The 16,973-nt window shown below is 36.2% G+C and overlaps 1 protein-coding gene across 2 annotated transcripts in view; it reads left to right on the top strand.

Annotated features, from left to right (window-relative positions):
- The window catches only part of LOC139740109 (aminopeptidase N-like), a 117,760-nt gene extending 101,062 nt beyond the window's left edge, over nt 1-16,698 (top strand). For both annotated transcript variants that reach the window (XM_071650694.1, XM_071650693.1), the window contains exons 16-17: nt 8,811-8,889; nt 15,288-16,698. In XM_071650694.1, coding sequence (XP_071506795.1) covers nt 8,811-8,889; nt 15,288-15,452 — 244 coding nt within the window. In that variant the 3' untranslated portion in view covers nt 15,453-16,698. The remainder of the gene's footprint in view (nt 1-8,810; nt 8,890-15,287) is intronic.
- The last annotated feature ends 275 nt before the right edge of the window (nt 16,699-16,973 follow it).

Genomic DNA, 16,973 nt, shown 5'->3' with positions numbered 1-16,973 from the left:
GTATTCAAACGTACCTACCTGTTGAGAAGTTTTGTTTGCTATTAGTTCTAAAGTCAGACAGAACAGTAAGTGACAAACCACATTGCCTGTGCTGTGTTCGTGTAAGGTGTTTTGATGGAAGTCAAAAATAATTTTTCATTTTTAACAAGATTTTTAGTTAAAACACAAAACTTGCAGAATATTGTGTAAGTTTATGTATTTATCCTTCAAATGTACGATAACAGTTTACATGTTAAACTAGCAGTTCCCTACACAAACTCAATGCGGCACTGTTGTGTTATGGCCAATATTCTTTGGCACGGCACGGTTCTCTCTCTCTCTCTCGGGCATCCTCTGGGCCACATCACGAGGTGATCCACCGCTCGTGACCGAAAGCTTTGCCATGTTTGATACGTGTTTCAATGCCGACTATCAAAACGTGTTTGCAAGCACCTTTCGGATCGTATTTATCAAGTTGTTGCGTTACTCAACTCTGTCATGAGTCGATTGTGAGGACTTGTCACTGCGGAGCTCCATTGCGCATTTTGACCCGAAAAGCGGAGATGCGTTGTTGGTAGTGGTTGGCGAGGACAGGTCCGAGCTATAAACGCGTTTCAAAACCACTTTACGTTTATCAACTTTAAAGAGACGCGTTTCAGAAGCGCATTGATTTTGTGATCCCTTAATCAAAACAGTTTTGCGTTTATCAGCTGCCAAAAACTCCCTGTAAGTTGTTTGGAAACCTTAATTTTGCGCCAGAAGTGAGTTGCTAAACGTACTCGGTTCGCCCTTTCACGATTTGCTTTGAAAGCGTTCAGTCCCTGCACAAGAGACACTGTCGATACACCACTCGGGACCTGTGCAGTTCGCTCTGGCACGCTTCGAGAATAGGGACTGAGAATACGCACCCTTAGATGTGTGTTTTGGGCAAAAGCCTATTCCAGAGGATACTAGTATGACGAGAGCTTCTACAATGAGAATCTGCTCTCGGGACTTTCAAGATGATCTTGAGTTAATTTTTCCGCCTTTTTGACAAAAGTTTAATTTAAACTCAATTAAAGGATCCTATTCTGTCAATCATCCCTGAAGACCAAGTGTGATCAATATGGAAGGTTAAAAACATCAAAGACTGGCTGGCAATAACAGAAATGGTTCATAAAAAAAAAGAAGTCACGCATCTGTACACTGTCAGTGTTAGTGTTAGTGTATGTGCAGTTAGAGTTACACCGTGCAATCTCAACCAACCTTCAAAGTCAATGAGACACGACGCTCGTTGTCGGAAATATAGCCTCAGAAAGTGACAACTTCGCCTCCAGCACAGAGCGCTTCAAAAATGAGCTTTGAGGCTACCTTCATAGAATGACAAGGACGAAACTCCTTGTGAGTTCATCTCGTATTTCCAGTGTTTTGAATCTCTGTTTGAAAAAAAAAACAACTAGAGATTGAATCTTTCATGTGCGAGCTAGAAATCGATTAACTCTTAAGGAACGCAAAGGATCATGGTAAAACGTTGCTGGAATGTCAAATCGTTGTTTGTGAGTTTCAGGTAGAAGTCACTAAGCTAAATCGAAAAATCTCTGTCATTGAAAGTTGATGACCTCGAGAACAGGTCTCGTAAAGTTTTTTTTTTTTGTTTTGTTTTTTCTACGGGATCAGGGAATTTCAACAAAATGAAAGGTATATTCAGGCGATCACAATATTTTGCCATCTACTTGACTGTCTCCGGCAGACTATTTCATGGAGAGATGTCAGCCAGCTTCCAAAACTATAATGGAGAGCCGCCTATACCACTGAAACTTAGAATGACCCTAATTTGCTTATCAAGCTTTTCCCAGCTAGAGATAGTTCGAGTTCATACGAATCGATAAATATATAGAGAGAGAGAAAGAGAGAGAGAGGGAGAGAGAGAGAGACTGAGGGAGAGAGGGAGAGAGGGAGACTCGACATTAACTTTTTTTTTTCTCTGATGGCCCGTTCGGGTCACTATAATCTTTGAATTGGACATTTTTGTAACCCAAAAAAAGGATATGTAGTGCCCCGAAATAAGGGGAAATGCAAAAATTCATTTAGAATTATAGCTGACGGATCGGGTCACCGAAATATAACCGTTTTAGAAATTTGGTGGCCCGACTTCGATTTTTAGTGGCCTCGGCCCACCTGGCCATCGCTAATGTCGAGCTCTGTATATAGGAAACAAATTGAAGACTTCAGGAAGCGTGTCTTTGATTTCAGAAATAAGATGGATCAGTGAAGAGGAGTCAAGAACTCTCTTTTTATGTTCCCATCAGACCGTTTGGCGTTCAGAGTACTTGATCCAATTGGACCCAAAATATAGAGTTTAACCAAAATCATTATCCGGTCTTGTGTTGTTGACTCGTTTACACTTATCTGATTATACTTTAACTATGGTTCCTCCTTCAGTAGATTCTAAGCTTGAACTTTGGCCTTTGTTTCCCATTTTATAGTTACGTTAGCAAGTCTATTTGGAATAATTTATGATGATGCTCATAATTTAACACTAATCACCGTCTTAAATGAACGCAAGAGATTATTAAGCAGAGAGAGAGAAGATATGAGGTGTGAGTTTTCTTCAATTTTGTCTGCCCTCAGCATCTGCTCTGTACTAATAAAATTTTTAAGATCCCAACTGCTGATCTACAGTTGCAGCAGTTGCGATCTTATAAATTCCATTTGTACAGAAGGCAGACAAAATTGAAAAAAACTCATACAACAATCCTGTGGGTTTTTTTTTTTTCATTTGGGGTAATTTTACAAATTACCTAGATATAGCTTCTAAGGAGTGCTTTTAATCTTTAAGTTTTCCATTGATTTTGACTTAAGTAATTTTGCTGCTTTTTGCAAAGCTTTTACGTATTTATCGGGCAGGTCCGTGCACGATTTGGAGAACCTGTTGACCATCCTGAACCTGTGTGCTCCTGATTTTTTTCTCATTTTCTAATTGGCAGTTTCCTTGAATTATTGTCTGTTTGTTTACTATAGTATTTGGGTTTTATGATAGTGGCAGCTACATGTATTTCACAATTATATGAAAAGTTCGTTTCTTGCTGTTACACGATTTTTTCAAGGTACGTGATAGAGATCATGGTCAAATGTGAGTTATGAGTGCGATGTTAGATAACGCATTTGTCAGGATGCTTAATTCTTACCCCGATACTAAATTTTATCCGAATAGACATCAATAACCAATAAATCCACTGTAAAACGAGCCAAACATATCTTTGTTCAAATGAACATTACTACAGGCTAGCTGCAAATGCTAATGCTGAGGCCTGTTTACCAACTCCTCAAAGTTGTCATTCGACTCCTTACACCAACTGAAGAGGTGGTTCCAAACACAGCGAAGCGTTCATGTGATATATACTTAACCGAAGGGCAGATTCCAAATGTAAAGGAAACGTTGATGAATTATGATCACACAACAGCTGATCAACCCTTGAATGATGGACTGGGCATTTAGTATGTCAAAACAAGATGCTTATATGTAATACGCGTGTAGTTGCAAAAACTTGAGTGTTGCTAATGATTGTGTATATTTCTTAGATGGGTCAGACATACTAGGCCATGGGGTGAAGCTGAAAAAGAGGCTTAGAAAATGGGTTTCGTTCCAGCAACACTGGCACTACTTTCTGAATGCGGAAATGTGATGTTTTGTACATCCTAAATATACTGTAAAAAGTTCTCCTCGAAATATCCTGCAGTTTTTGCGAAAATCCATATTTTATAAACTGCGACCAGCAGCCTAATACACATATCGTAATGGGGCTGCGGATTGTAGCATTTAGGATCATGACAGGAAAGTATCGCGGACAAATGTCAGCCTTAAATCGAACAAAAATTCTTCAATTTGAAGACTTACAAGTAAGGTTGAAGTATTGACAACAGGGTTCGTGCAAGGTTTGGTTCTACATATAGTCATTTTCTGTTCGATTTGATGACTTAATATGACTAGGTCGAGAGGAATCTGGGAGAGCTACGCTGAATTGACGGTCAGCGCAGGCGCACACATCACTGCGCACAAATTTCGTATCCATTGACTGGATATTAGATGTCTGTGTGTGCATGCGCTGGCCGTCAATTCAGTGTAGCTCTCCCAGTTTCCTCTCGACCGAGTCACATTTAGTCATCAATTTGAACAGAAAGGAACTATTTGCAGAAGCAAACCTTGCACGAACTCTGTTATCAATACTTCAAATTTATTAATAAGTCTTCAAATTGAAGATTTTTTTTTCCGATTTTAAGTTGATATTTGTCCGCGATAAAATATCTGTCATGATCCTGTATGCTACAGTTCACAGCCCCATGACGCTATGCGTATGGGGCTGCTGGCCGCAGTTATGCGTATGGGGCTGCTAGCCGCAGTTATGCGTATGGGGCTGCTAGCCGCAGTATAGTTCCCATAGTGTTTCTAAGCTGAAATACATCTTATACACATTTGTAAAGCACTGCTTTTAGCCATATACCTAGAAAAAAAAGTGAAGTTTTGGTCTAATAGTTGCATTATATCTCATGTTTCAGCTTTTCCTGATGCTGGCTATGCAAAGGAGGACAAGAGCAAAGTGGTTCAAGACCATATGAGAGAGAGCACTGACTGACCGTCAGAGGTCAAGGCAAATGCCTTATATTCTGTTCAAAGACATGTTATTAAATGACTAATCATTCAAGGCAAAAAAAAAATCAGTGTGTTTGTTTGTGTGTGTGTCCGCGTGCATGTGGGAGAATCTTATTGTACACACACACACACACACACACACACCCTCACATGCACACACACATACGCACACACATAGTTATGAAGATTCAATATACCCAAGTGTATTAAAATATTATTCTACATGCCTTGGCCATTTATCACATCAGCATCATAAAAAAGATTATCATAAACATGAACACACACAATGATATAATACATGTACTGATCAGTGCATTACACATACACAGGTGCATAAAAACGCTGACATATTATATACACTCACACACACACATACAAACTCATTTACACACATGAGACATTACTATTAAACAGATCATATTGTTTATCAGTAAACATGTTTTTCTTTTCTTCTTCTTCTTCTTCTTAAGAAGCGTTAATATACTTAGATCACATAGCAATCACGTTGTTCATGAAATATTATACATTACTTTAGCACTAGAAAATTTAATCTTCATAAAATTTCCTGAAGTTTTCATTGCTATCATTAGGTTACAACATGGTGGGACACTACCTCCTTTCATGTAAGATAGCTCAAAATGATAATCAGTCAAATTTTCTAGTTTTAATAAATTTCCTGGAACATTCCATGGTCCAAATATCCTTGAAGGGTGTAAAAGTTTTGAAAAATGCCAATATATAAAATAAAGGCAAAATTATAGTTTACCCATTCATGAGTGAAAACTGTTGGATTCTGCATTGGAGGCAATGTGTACCTGAAAATCTTGGAGAGAATAAAACAGGTTTGGCATTAAAAATTATGATAACATTGCAATTAACATCCAATATCAGAGGATCTGTGCAAACCTGACTCAACTTATGCACAATTTTCATTTGGCTGGTGTGTATTAGTTTTAGCAAACTGATTTTGTACTCACACCTACATTGTACTGACCTTTCTACATGAACATTCTGTTTCAGTATTAATAATAGTTACATATTTTTTCCCCAGAGTGGGAGAAACAAATTTTAATTGTAGTCATTCAGTTTTATGGAAAAAAAACACACTTACGAAAACATCTTTGTTCTTAGAATAATTCAACCCTAATCAAATCATAATAGTGGGCAGAAATGTTTGCTAAAGGGCGAACAATCACATACTGAGGCAAGGAGTCAAAACATGTTGCATAAACATTGGCATTCAAAATACAGGAAGCAATCTGTATTACAAAGACATTTTATCATGCACAACTTTGGTAAGATGTCAATTCTTGAATATCAATCACATTGACCAAAGCATTGGTGCATATACAGTACATTCTGTTGTTTCTGAACTTTGCACTGAAGTTCTTTGTGTATGTGTGTGAATGTTTCAGTGGTGTATAGGCCTATATATTGCTCCATTTTATCAAGGACAACTTATAGTAACATGACAATGTTTTCATGCTTCAATATCAATCATATTAACCTATTTCCCTTGGCAAGTAATGAGCAGGTTGACTCTGTTGCAAATGATGCATTTCACAGGCAACACAGCAGAACCTGAAGAGCTTCCAGAAGAAAATCTTGATCTTGATGTGAGCGTCTTAGGGGAGGAAACAGATGCTCCTGCTGACGGACCAGGCTCCTCCTTCAGCTTTCGTTTCCTAGCGAGATTCAGGCGTTTGCTATCTATAAACCTCTTGTAGCACGTTTCATGGAATCCTATTTAATACAATGGAGAAATGAACAGCAATGATTAGCCGTTGGATTTTGTTAGGGGGAAAAAAGGCTAAATGCTGGAGGGAGGGGTTGAACATTACACTCAATATATCATTAAATGTACGGTAGACTATTGACTGCCAATATTTGAATCTTGTAATTACCAATACACAGGCCCTAGTACTATGCCAGGTAATCATTTGTTAACACCTCATGATCATTGTCATCATCAACTACTTCAACTTGTACTTGCAGTGCAATTACTGATTTCAAGTTACATCTACAGCTTTCAGCACCTGATCACATGCAATATCAATTATCATAATTATGAATACAACTGCCTTATCATCATTAATACTAGTAATCCTTGGCCTTTCACTATCACCACCACCCACTGCTTTATAGTTTGGCACAACATAATGGTAATCATATGTTTTAGGGAGTTTAATTGTTGCAATTATGTTATTGTCATTGTTGGTCTTTTAGATCTATTTATATCAAATATTAATAAGTTAATTCAATGAGATGCTAAATGTGTGTTTTGAGGGAGGATTCGCCAATTTCGGGGTGAGAGAAACAGGATGGATTTTTAATATTAATACTCCATGGCCATGATTATGAAAATATAAATTTACATGCAGTTTAGACTTTTTTCAATCCAGTCCTTTGTGTCAAGACTTTTACAAAACAATATCACCGATCAGCTACATCAACCTAACCTGGTCCTGGGCTGTACATAGAACAACATGTAAAATTACATCTAGGCGACATTATAACGGCGCTATGCCATGCCAAGGTGAAATGCAAGATAATTTATCTAAGTAACAGACACGCTAACGCTAACGGCTAAGCTACTGTATTAGCGCCCATTATAACATACACAAGCAACGTTCATAACATAGCTATTAAACGTTGTACAATTGTACTTGTAGTCATCATGGTCATTAACATTATTATGAGTGAGACTGCACTGCAGTGTCGACTGCTACGACTCGACTGTACGCACGTAAACTAACCTGTAAATTATCCTACTACGTAGGTTGCAGTCAGTCCCCCTGCCCTGAGCAGCTGAATCACTTCGTTCTGGTCTGCGATTTCACGGTCTCCCCCACTCAATTTGATCCACTCTTTGGCACACAAAATAGGTTTCGTCTATTTTAGGTTTGTCATAGCCGTGAAATTTTCAAACTTCATCGATGTTACATGCATAATAACGCATAATAAGTTTCGGCTGAGCAGACGACGTAGACGCGTCGACAGGCTCACAGGGGGCGGCCATTTTGACTCGTAAACAATAATTCTCGATTCGGATTGGATAACATACATCACATGATCGTTCGCGAATGAATATCGTACACGGCAAAGTGTACATATTCAGCTCCTCAGTGACAAAAAAGTTCACTGTTTCCCCCTAAATTACCAAAATACTGCAGGAGGGTTTGTGTCGAACTTTTTCCTGTAGCCTTTTTGGTTATTTGTTTACACGTAGCTGTGGAGAAATTTTAGTGCCGCAGTTGTCGGAACGAAACAAGCGAAAAAACCAGCTCACCCCATGGCCTATACGGTTTTTCCATTATTTTTATTGTGGAAATTTGGCCAACCTGGATGTAAATCAATTTCAGTAAAACTAAAGCAGCTTAGATTAGTTCTACTAATGAGGATTCCGAACTTTACCATATTACCATGATAATTGCGATATTTCACACACACACACACACACACACACACATGTTTGGGGTTATATTTTTTTATTCATACAGCTAAGTGGTTTATTTGGATTATACAGAGAAATTGATAAGAGTTAAGCTTTGAAAACAATGTCAGAATAAGTCAAGTCTCTTGGTTTAAATATATCTTGGTGTGTATAATGATAGTCACTCGACTGGAGCCATTTTTTGTGTGTAAACGCACAGTTAAAAATTTTATTTGTTAAAAAGAATAAGGCATTTGATATCAGTTGAAACGACTATTACATTTCATAAATCAATAATTCAAAGTAATTTTGATTATTTTGATGTTAAATGGTCTAACATTAATATAGTTATATTCAACGTCTTAAAATTCTCCAAAATTAATCTCTAAGAACAGTGTTAAGGGTAAATTTGAGATATTCAGCTGATTTTTTACACTCGAATCAATACTTGAGATGAGAAGAAATAAACATTTATCATACACAATGTTTAAAAAAAAAATCGCTTACAATTTAACCCTTAAACATAAAAGTGATATGTTTAAGTTGAAATTTTTTATTATACATGTAACTTGAAGAATACTACGGTATATTGATATTCATGTTACTATACATTAAAACCTGCTTTAAGCAGAAGAGTTTTAATTACCAAGGTCCGAAATTATCGGATACACTGTCAACATGTAAATAAAACTATCCTTTACCCCACTTGTTTTCCTCAATTAGTTGAATCTGTTACTGCACGCACTTTGATTCTCTTTTGTGCGTTAGGTACCAACGTGACATTCGGCTCCCATTGTTGGTACGGCGAGTGACAGCAAATTTCAATACTGATCTTGAGGTAAACGAGGTAAGTGTAGTGTCCACGAATACAAATATCCCATTCTTTAATTAGATACATTATGCCGTCTGATGCGATGTGCTATGATTGCCAAATTTTCAGATAATGATGCTAGAATTACAAGAAAAGAATAAAAGTAATTCCTTTAAAAAAAATAATTTTCTTGTTAAACTCCAATGACCATGATCTATTCTTTCATGTTCTGGTTGTGGAATTCTGAAGTAACTTTACAATACAATGAGTACTTCTAATGAAATAAACTTCTACATGCTCTTTAATGATGATAAATCACATAATATGGCTTTTCTCCAACACTAAGTTCCATGTCAAACAAAAATTTAAAGTGCTTCCGTGTTTTCCACCTCATTTTCATTCATTTCACGTACTCTTGCTCATGAGATGTGACTTCAGAATTTGTTAACAGCTTTCAACATAAACGCCGCATTTTTTTTTAAATTTAAAAACAGTAAGGCACCATCGATTCTAGAGGCACTTCGCCCATTAACTAGATATTTATCCTCGATGCTGTGAGGTTTTCATTATGAAGAAACTGCATTATACGTATGTGTTTTCTTTACGTGCTATCTTTTGTGAAATGTTTAACGTTGGGACGTTGTATCATTGGCAATTGGTATACATGTACTAAGCATCATACTTGTGAAATGTTGATAAAATGATAGGCACGAGGTCCCATTGTCTGTATTCAATCTTAAAAAGGAATTAATATGATAATAAGATGATGAAATGTGATATGCCGCAAAAACGTAGATAGCTCCCCCGTACTAGCCTAAATTTCCCGAGATATTTCTTTGAGAGATGGAGCATAACTTATCTTTCATCAAGAATTTCGAATAAATCCAATTCATATTTAATGTTCATTCTTCGAAAAAAACATGAAATACACTTCATTCTTTTGTGTAACAAATTAATATAGACGATCTTGTTGGATGAACAGAGTAAACACTTGTAGTGAAACAACATTGTATTAGAGTACATCGTGATAAATCACCGAATCAAGCAATGTGTATGTACGAAAAAAAAAAGCAAAGACCCATCGAAAAGCCAGTGGGTGTAATGTGAAGAATCCCCCCCAAAAGGAAAAAAAAATCAGAACAAATATAGGTTCCTAACCCCACAAAAGAAACAAGATTGACATGACAACAAGAAAATATGAAACAAGGCGGACATGGCAAGAAATTAACAGAAGACACAAGTCGACCTGTTGAAATATATTACAGACAAATAGTTGTGCAGAGTGAAAAGGGAAAGGTAAAAAGGGGATTTGTGAAGATGACTTGAAGAGAAATAAGGCTTGATAAAAACGGTGATAATTACAATCGGGTAATAGTGGCAGTACATTAATGATTGATCTACAGGCTAATTCGATTTTGTGGCATCGTAAGAATGAAAAAGAAAAAAGAAAGGTTTTAGTCTCTATTTGAATGAACAAAACAGACGGGACAATTGTGATATCGTTATTCAGGGAGTTCAAAAATGGGCAGGTATTAACATAATGTGCTCAGAGCTAATAGAAGTCAGGGATACTCACTTGAAAGCCGAATGGAATATTTATAATGTGATTGATGGTTTTTTATTGGGGGGGGGGGGAGGGTGTGGGGTGGAGAATAAAAAGTGGAGGAAAGTGCATATTGTTATACATGCCGAAACTGAATAAAACAAATCTTAAATTATAAACAGCTCCTGCAAAGTAAACAATACATTTTATGTGACTTGTTAATTGTTAATTGAATCATTACCTTTGATAGAAACTAATCGTTTTCTGCCGCTCAGATACTTCTTGAAAAAAATTCCAATTATATCGTAATTGATTGTTTCAAAGGCCTTGGAGAAGTCAGGCAAATACCAGGTGTTACAAAAAAAAAAAAAACATTTCCCACTTTTGATCCTTAATAGTTTAAAAACTATATATCAGATAACACTGACATTAATTGATATGAGCAATAGCTAAATAGTGTACATTTTTTTTGGATGTGATTTGAAAATAATAGCATAAATCATTTTCATTAAATTCAAGATTTATTTTGAAGTTGGGTTCCAGATTTAGCTCTGTTTTCAACCCTCTGTACAAAATTTTAATTTTGCACTGGGGTCAACTGGTGTGTATGGCAGTGTGTGGTTAAAACTCTGAACAATGGCCTGGATTGGAATGCTCGATTATATATTTATGAGAAATTCCACTGTCACAGCTAGTCTTTATTCATCCTGAAATGTAGTATATGCAAGCACATGAAAACATGTGCCTATTTCCTTCATGTACATGCATTTTACCCTTTACCAGGAAATCAGACTAGCAGTGCCAAGGGCAATCCATCATGAATTATCAACAAAGCAATGATGTGCCCTGGAGCAAGAGTATAGTCAGCAGAGTTTTGAAAAGGGGATATTCGTAGTATTTATGTCTATTGTTCAGGGTCATTGTAAGCACACTCTCATATACACGTCATTATTTTCTTCTTGTGTAAAGTTCGATTTTGTACAGAGGGATCAAATTTGACCAAAATCTGGAACTTAACTTTGAAATTAATCATGGATTTAATGAAACTGATTCATGATCTCATATTCAAATAACTTCCAACTAAATTGTACACTATTCAGCTATTACTCATATCAATGACAGTGTTATCCGACGTATTGTTTTTGAACTATCAAGGATCAAAAGTGGGAAATGTTTTTTTTTGTAACACCTAGTACTAATCAGATGAGAGTGATCACCACTTTGTGATCAGATCTCAGCAGTGCGTGAATAGTACTGTGCTTGTGATGATAACCAAACTGTGAGAATATGCAAATATTTTGAGAAGTTTCGAGATATTTTATAGATATTTTTCTATGGCTGCAGACAATGAGAATAATAGAGAAAATTGTCAATGATTACTGACATCTAAATGTTCGCCTTTCTTGAAGACTGGAATTACTTTGATCAGGGAATGAATCATTACAAACTGACATGAAAGTGTAGTATATGAGCTATAATGGATCAGCAGAAGAGGATATAACACCTTTGAGTAAAAGGTATTCATCTTGTTTTAACTGTAACTGTAATAATCAATTCTTCAAGGAATATATAATTTCAGTAGATACACGCCCATTTGTTCAAATAAAAAAAATAGGGTTGAGGTTATGCTGACAAATAATTTGGTCAAATGTTCTCCTTATCAGAAATACACACACACACACACACACACACATACAATATTTGTGAGAAAGGAGAATTATTTACATGTACATTTGCAATACTTACAGCATAGTACATTTTTTTAGTTATTCTATCTGCCCATATTAAATTTCAATTATCAACTACAAACTTATATGGGGTTGTTCGTGTACTCGTCCCTATTGTGAATGAGTGCACAGCGCGAAATTTAGGCCAGGCAGCTGCATGTAGCGAGATAGGGAAACAATCGATGTACATGGGTGGTACAAGAATTCGGATGAGTAGAGGTTCGCTGCGAAGATGTGAAACAAGGAAAAGACCAGGGTACTTACGTTGGAAAGTTCAGTAACACAGAGGAGGAAAAGCGCAGAACACATACAACAGTTGAATGAGGATATAACTCCCATTCTTTGTGGGCTTACATGAAGCGATAACAGAAACAACTTGGAAAAAAGTAACAGTTTGTAGGGTTCAAGCGAGATCTCCGGTAAACGAAAGAAAGGAGAAAAGGAGAGACACATTCATGAAAAAGACAAAGAAAATAGTAAAACGACGTCATGCAAGAAGACATGATACTCAATCAAAATGTGAGGACAATACCCAGCTAATAGATGAAATTCCTCTCATGTGAGAGCATTGACATTAACAATCGATTTACGTTTTATTAGTGATAGAGAGCAGCAAGTATAAAGGATATAGATTGGAATTGTAAACGTACGTACTAAAACATTCGTATTATTGCCATACATCTGAAGTGGCTGAAAATAAACAATGGGACATTTTTTTAATTCATGTTCCATATTCCACATTTCATACAAGTTTTATATTCCAGTTGGTTTTGAAAAAGAAATGTTATTAACACAATATGGTCAGTTTGAAACAAAATTGCACAAATGTACAAGGACGTCTAATTGACGTGTAATATGAGGAAATCACTAAAAAGCAAAGCTTGTAGGATGTGGGTTCCAAAAATATAATATAGGCTTTTAGTACAGTATATCAATGTCAAAAGTGACGTAGCATGCAAAAAAAAAATACAAGATGTCGAGAATATTATAAAGTTTACGGAATGTACAAAGTATTGTATGATGTTTATGATTAAACTTATAGTTTCAATGCTAAGAAAAGTAGCAAGTTGATCAAACAAATGAAGTCATCCGAGCGAGGCATCATATGAGTGTGCAGAAATTTTTCAAGTGATCATGGTAAAATAATTAAACGTAGGGTTTTAGAAAATTGGCTTTAAGATTTTGCTTAAAGGAACTTAAAGAACTTGATTGCAACCGAACAGAATCTAACTCATTCCAGAAAGAAGGGCCGGTCGAAGTAATTGTCTTAAGGGCTAAAACTGTACGGATAGGGGAAAAATAATAGGATTCACTGTGTCTTGTGTCTTGAGCATGACTGTGTCTTGAGCATGACTCCCGATTTAAAGAAGGTTAAAAAGACTTTATTGAAACGACATCGTCAGCAATGTATAGATGTATCCTTTTTTCAAATGATATTCATTCACTTCCAATCAATTCAAAATACAAAATACATAAATTCTCTTTGGTGTCACTATACAAACATAAGGGAATAATTCTTTTGAAGATACCTTAAATAATTATACATTTTCTATTTTCAGTATATAACAAATAAAATGGCAATAGTACAGAAATAACAAAAGAAAAAAGAAATGGAAGTAAATTATCTTGATAAAACCCATTTCCCTAATTAAACCTCACTACCTTTTCTAACCATATTCATTCCAAGCTTATGGTACAGTGGTTGACTGGTTGATACCGTTTGCTGACTATTACAAGTCACCTGGGGCAAACCACAAGGGGTCGGCATCATTCGCCCGTTTTTGTGTGTAGTAGACGGGTAGGGGGACTGTTGAAACCAACAAATGTAAAAACGCCCACAAATGTAAAAAACGCCCACAAGGGTACCTCCATTTAAGTCCTATCCGAGGGACAGAGTGTTTTTGCCTCTTGCAGAGGGGACAGAATGCTTACACACAAAATTGCTCGGTGAGACTCGGGAATCGAACCCGGTACTCTTGGATGTGAAGGTAGACGCGCTACTGACTGAGCCTTATCACCGCCCTTGCCTCCAAAGTAGCTGGATTACAGACGCACGCCACAACGCCCGGCCCCTAGCCATAATATATTACTCTTACTATACACTACCCTCCCCCCAAAAAAAAAGGAAGAAAAATAAAGGGAACCCCACTTCACCCATACATAATTACCATGCATCTTTTCCCTTCCACCCTACCCATTACAATTTTATTATTTTACCACTCAACATCGCCGTTGTTATGATTTTAAAAAGAAGAGAAATTATCGACACCTACTTAAACACCTGTCAGAAAGATGTACCAGGTATCGCCGTTGTTATGATTAAAAATATTGGACACAAAAAACACCTGCGGGGAATGAAAATTATTTTTTATGATGTTCAAAACACTCCCATTTCAATCAATGTAAACCCAATTCATTTCATTTATTGGAGATTTTATTCTCTTCCTCACAATATGTACCTTTATTATTGCAACCTTGCCTTATATACAATAAATTTAGTTGTCAAGATAACCGTATTGCACCATTTCACTCTGTGAGCAATATTCCCTTCGATGCCCACGTGCATATTTTGCCGATCTACACTTCTTAATTCCGTTATATCAAAATACTTAATCGTATCCATGCCAAAAATGCGTAAATTCTAACACAATTCCAAAATTTCTGAAATTTGACTACGTTGGCATACTCAGGGCACTATCGCATTCACACACACGCACACACACACACAACACACACACACACAAGATATACATCTAGGTTCCACCACGGTGGATCTCTTCACAAATTGAAATGAATTTCGGCCAGAATACAGGAGAAGGACAGTGCACAGGAAAAGTGCAAGATCGGTAGTAATGTTGAACTGAATCACCTAATATTCCTTAGCATTTTCCTCTCTTCTCGGGATGTCTTTCTCATTCCTCAGTTAAGATGTCTTATACATTTAACTACTGTATGCAAACAATAATAATGATAATAATAATAAAGATAAAGACATTACTCGATATAGGACAGCATATAAATTGTGCTGATATCATGTCATAATTATTTGCCGTCCCTGACGTCGCTGGGAGAACAAAAGATACCGTTTCGAACAAAGTCTGGAAAAGTGATTTTATTCTCAAAGTAAAAGTTTTCTGTCTCTTCATTTTCAATGTTTTCAACAGATTCAAGATTTTATAAGCTCGCGGGATCTTGGCCCTAGCGCGCGAGAATTCCAGCAGGCCGTGGCTTCTACAAAACTGAATATTGCAGTTTATGAGAGATTGATACACGACACGACAGTGTGGTTGAAGGGCCGTCAGCAGTCAAGGTTTTCAGATATGTTCTGAATAGTATTATCGTGCCTGTTCAGATTTGGGTATACTTATATCTATATTGTTTCTCAGTCCTTCGCAAGATTAAAACTTGTTTACAGTTACACTCATATATGCATACGAATGTGGCACTTACATTTCACTTCAATGGTGCCAGCCAATTTTTGTAATTTGTAGCAGTTTTAGATATAATTTACAGTGTTTTGATAAGAAGACATTTCTTTCGAGTTCCTCGAACCTTAGATACACAAGATATTTACTTAAAAGACGGTCATAACTATAGTACTCAAAATTACTTTGATTAGTATCATATAGGAATTCATAATCAAACAAGTAAACTGTTTGTGTCGTTATATCATGAATTAACAACCGATTCACCGTTTTAATTTCTCTGATTGTATATTAGGCCGTTTGTTGTTGTTTTTCAGTAAATACCATTTCCTGACTTTACTATTCACCTTGTTAAACTTGTACGATTTCGCGATGTAGGAAATGCCATGAGGAAACAATTAAAACACAAAATAACAAATGCCCAATTAATTGAACAACATAGAAAAAAATGGCTAGAGCATAACTTACAAAACGTCATGTCTGTTTTTTATGTTTTAGTTTTATGTGACACAATATAGCTTGATGGAGATGAGGAGTGTATTATATAAACAGGTTAGGAAGGTGTACAAGTTGATAATTGTGTCATCTCCATTAATCTCAAGATAGGAACGAATCAGAAGATGGAACAATCGCAAGCAATGTAGAATTCAATTAGAATTTATTTTATTTCATGTGTTTTTTTCCTCATTGGATATCATATTAAAAATTGTATGAGGGTACGTTATTGTTCTTTTTCAATTGTGAACAAGCAAAGGAATACACGCATATCATATATTATTATGTACCCAATAATGTTGATAATAACCACTTGTGTACCGGAATTTATGTTTCGGATTGTACAAATATTAGGGAAGTATGACGGGGACCTACATTGTTTTTAAGCATTAATGTCAAGATAACAAATAGCAGATTGTTTGGCTGTAAGCCCCGAATAGTAAGTGGTTGTATGTAGAAAAGAAGGGGAGAGCAAGTCAAGAAATTCAGACCAGGTCAAAACAGTAATATATTGTGATATATACCAAGCCAAAAAATGCAAAGTTCTTCTACAAATCATTGTTAATGTCGGACTCTTGCGCTGTTTTCAGTTTCCCTCAGAGTTCTGTGAAATGGAAGCACAGGAAATTCTTATTACTTTAATTAATTACTTCTTTTCCTTATGATTATGTATCACATGAGAAATTTAAAACAGTCGTAACACTTGAAGCTCTGATAGCATTTCTTAAAGGGATCTACACTTTTGGTTGAGACCTAATTTCAGGTTTCTAACATTTTTTTGGTGAAATAATGAGAAACCTTTTATGAAATATGAAAGAGCATGTAATTCTATGAGGAATTCAACGTTTATTTGATGAAAATTGGTTTTGAAATGGCCGAGATATCCAAAAAAGAGCGATTCTAATAAAGTGTGGGACCCACACTTTATTA

Source organism: Diadema antillarum, unplaced genomic scaffold, assembly GCF_040938485.1.
Source record: "Diadema antillarum isolate AM-2024a unplaced genomic scaffold, OU_Dant_1.0 seq00000835_RagTag, whole genome shotgun sequence".
Classification (NCBI taxonomy): domain Eukaryota; kingdom Metazoa; phylum Echinodermata; class Echinoidea; order Diadematoida; family Diadematidae; genus Diadema; species Diadema antillarum.
This window is presented reverse-complemented; position numbering and strand designations above follow the sequence as displayed.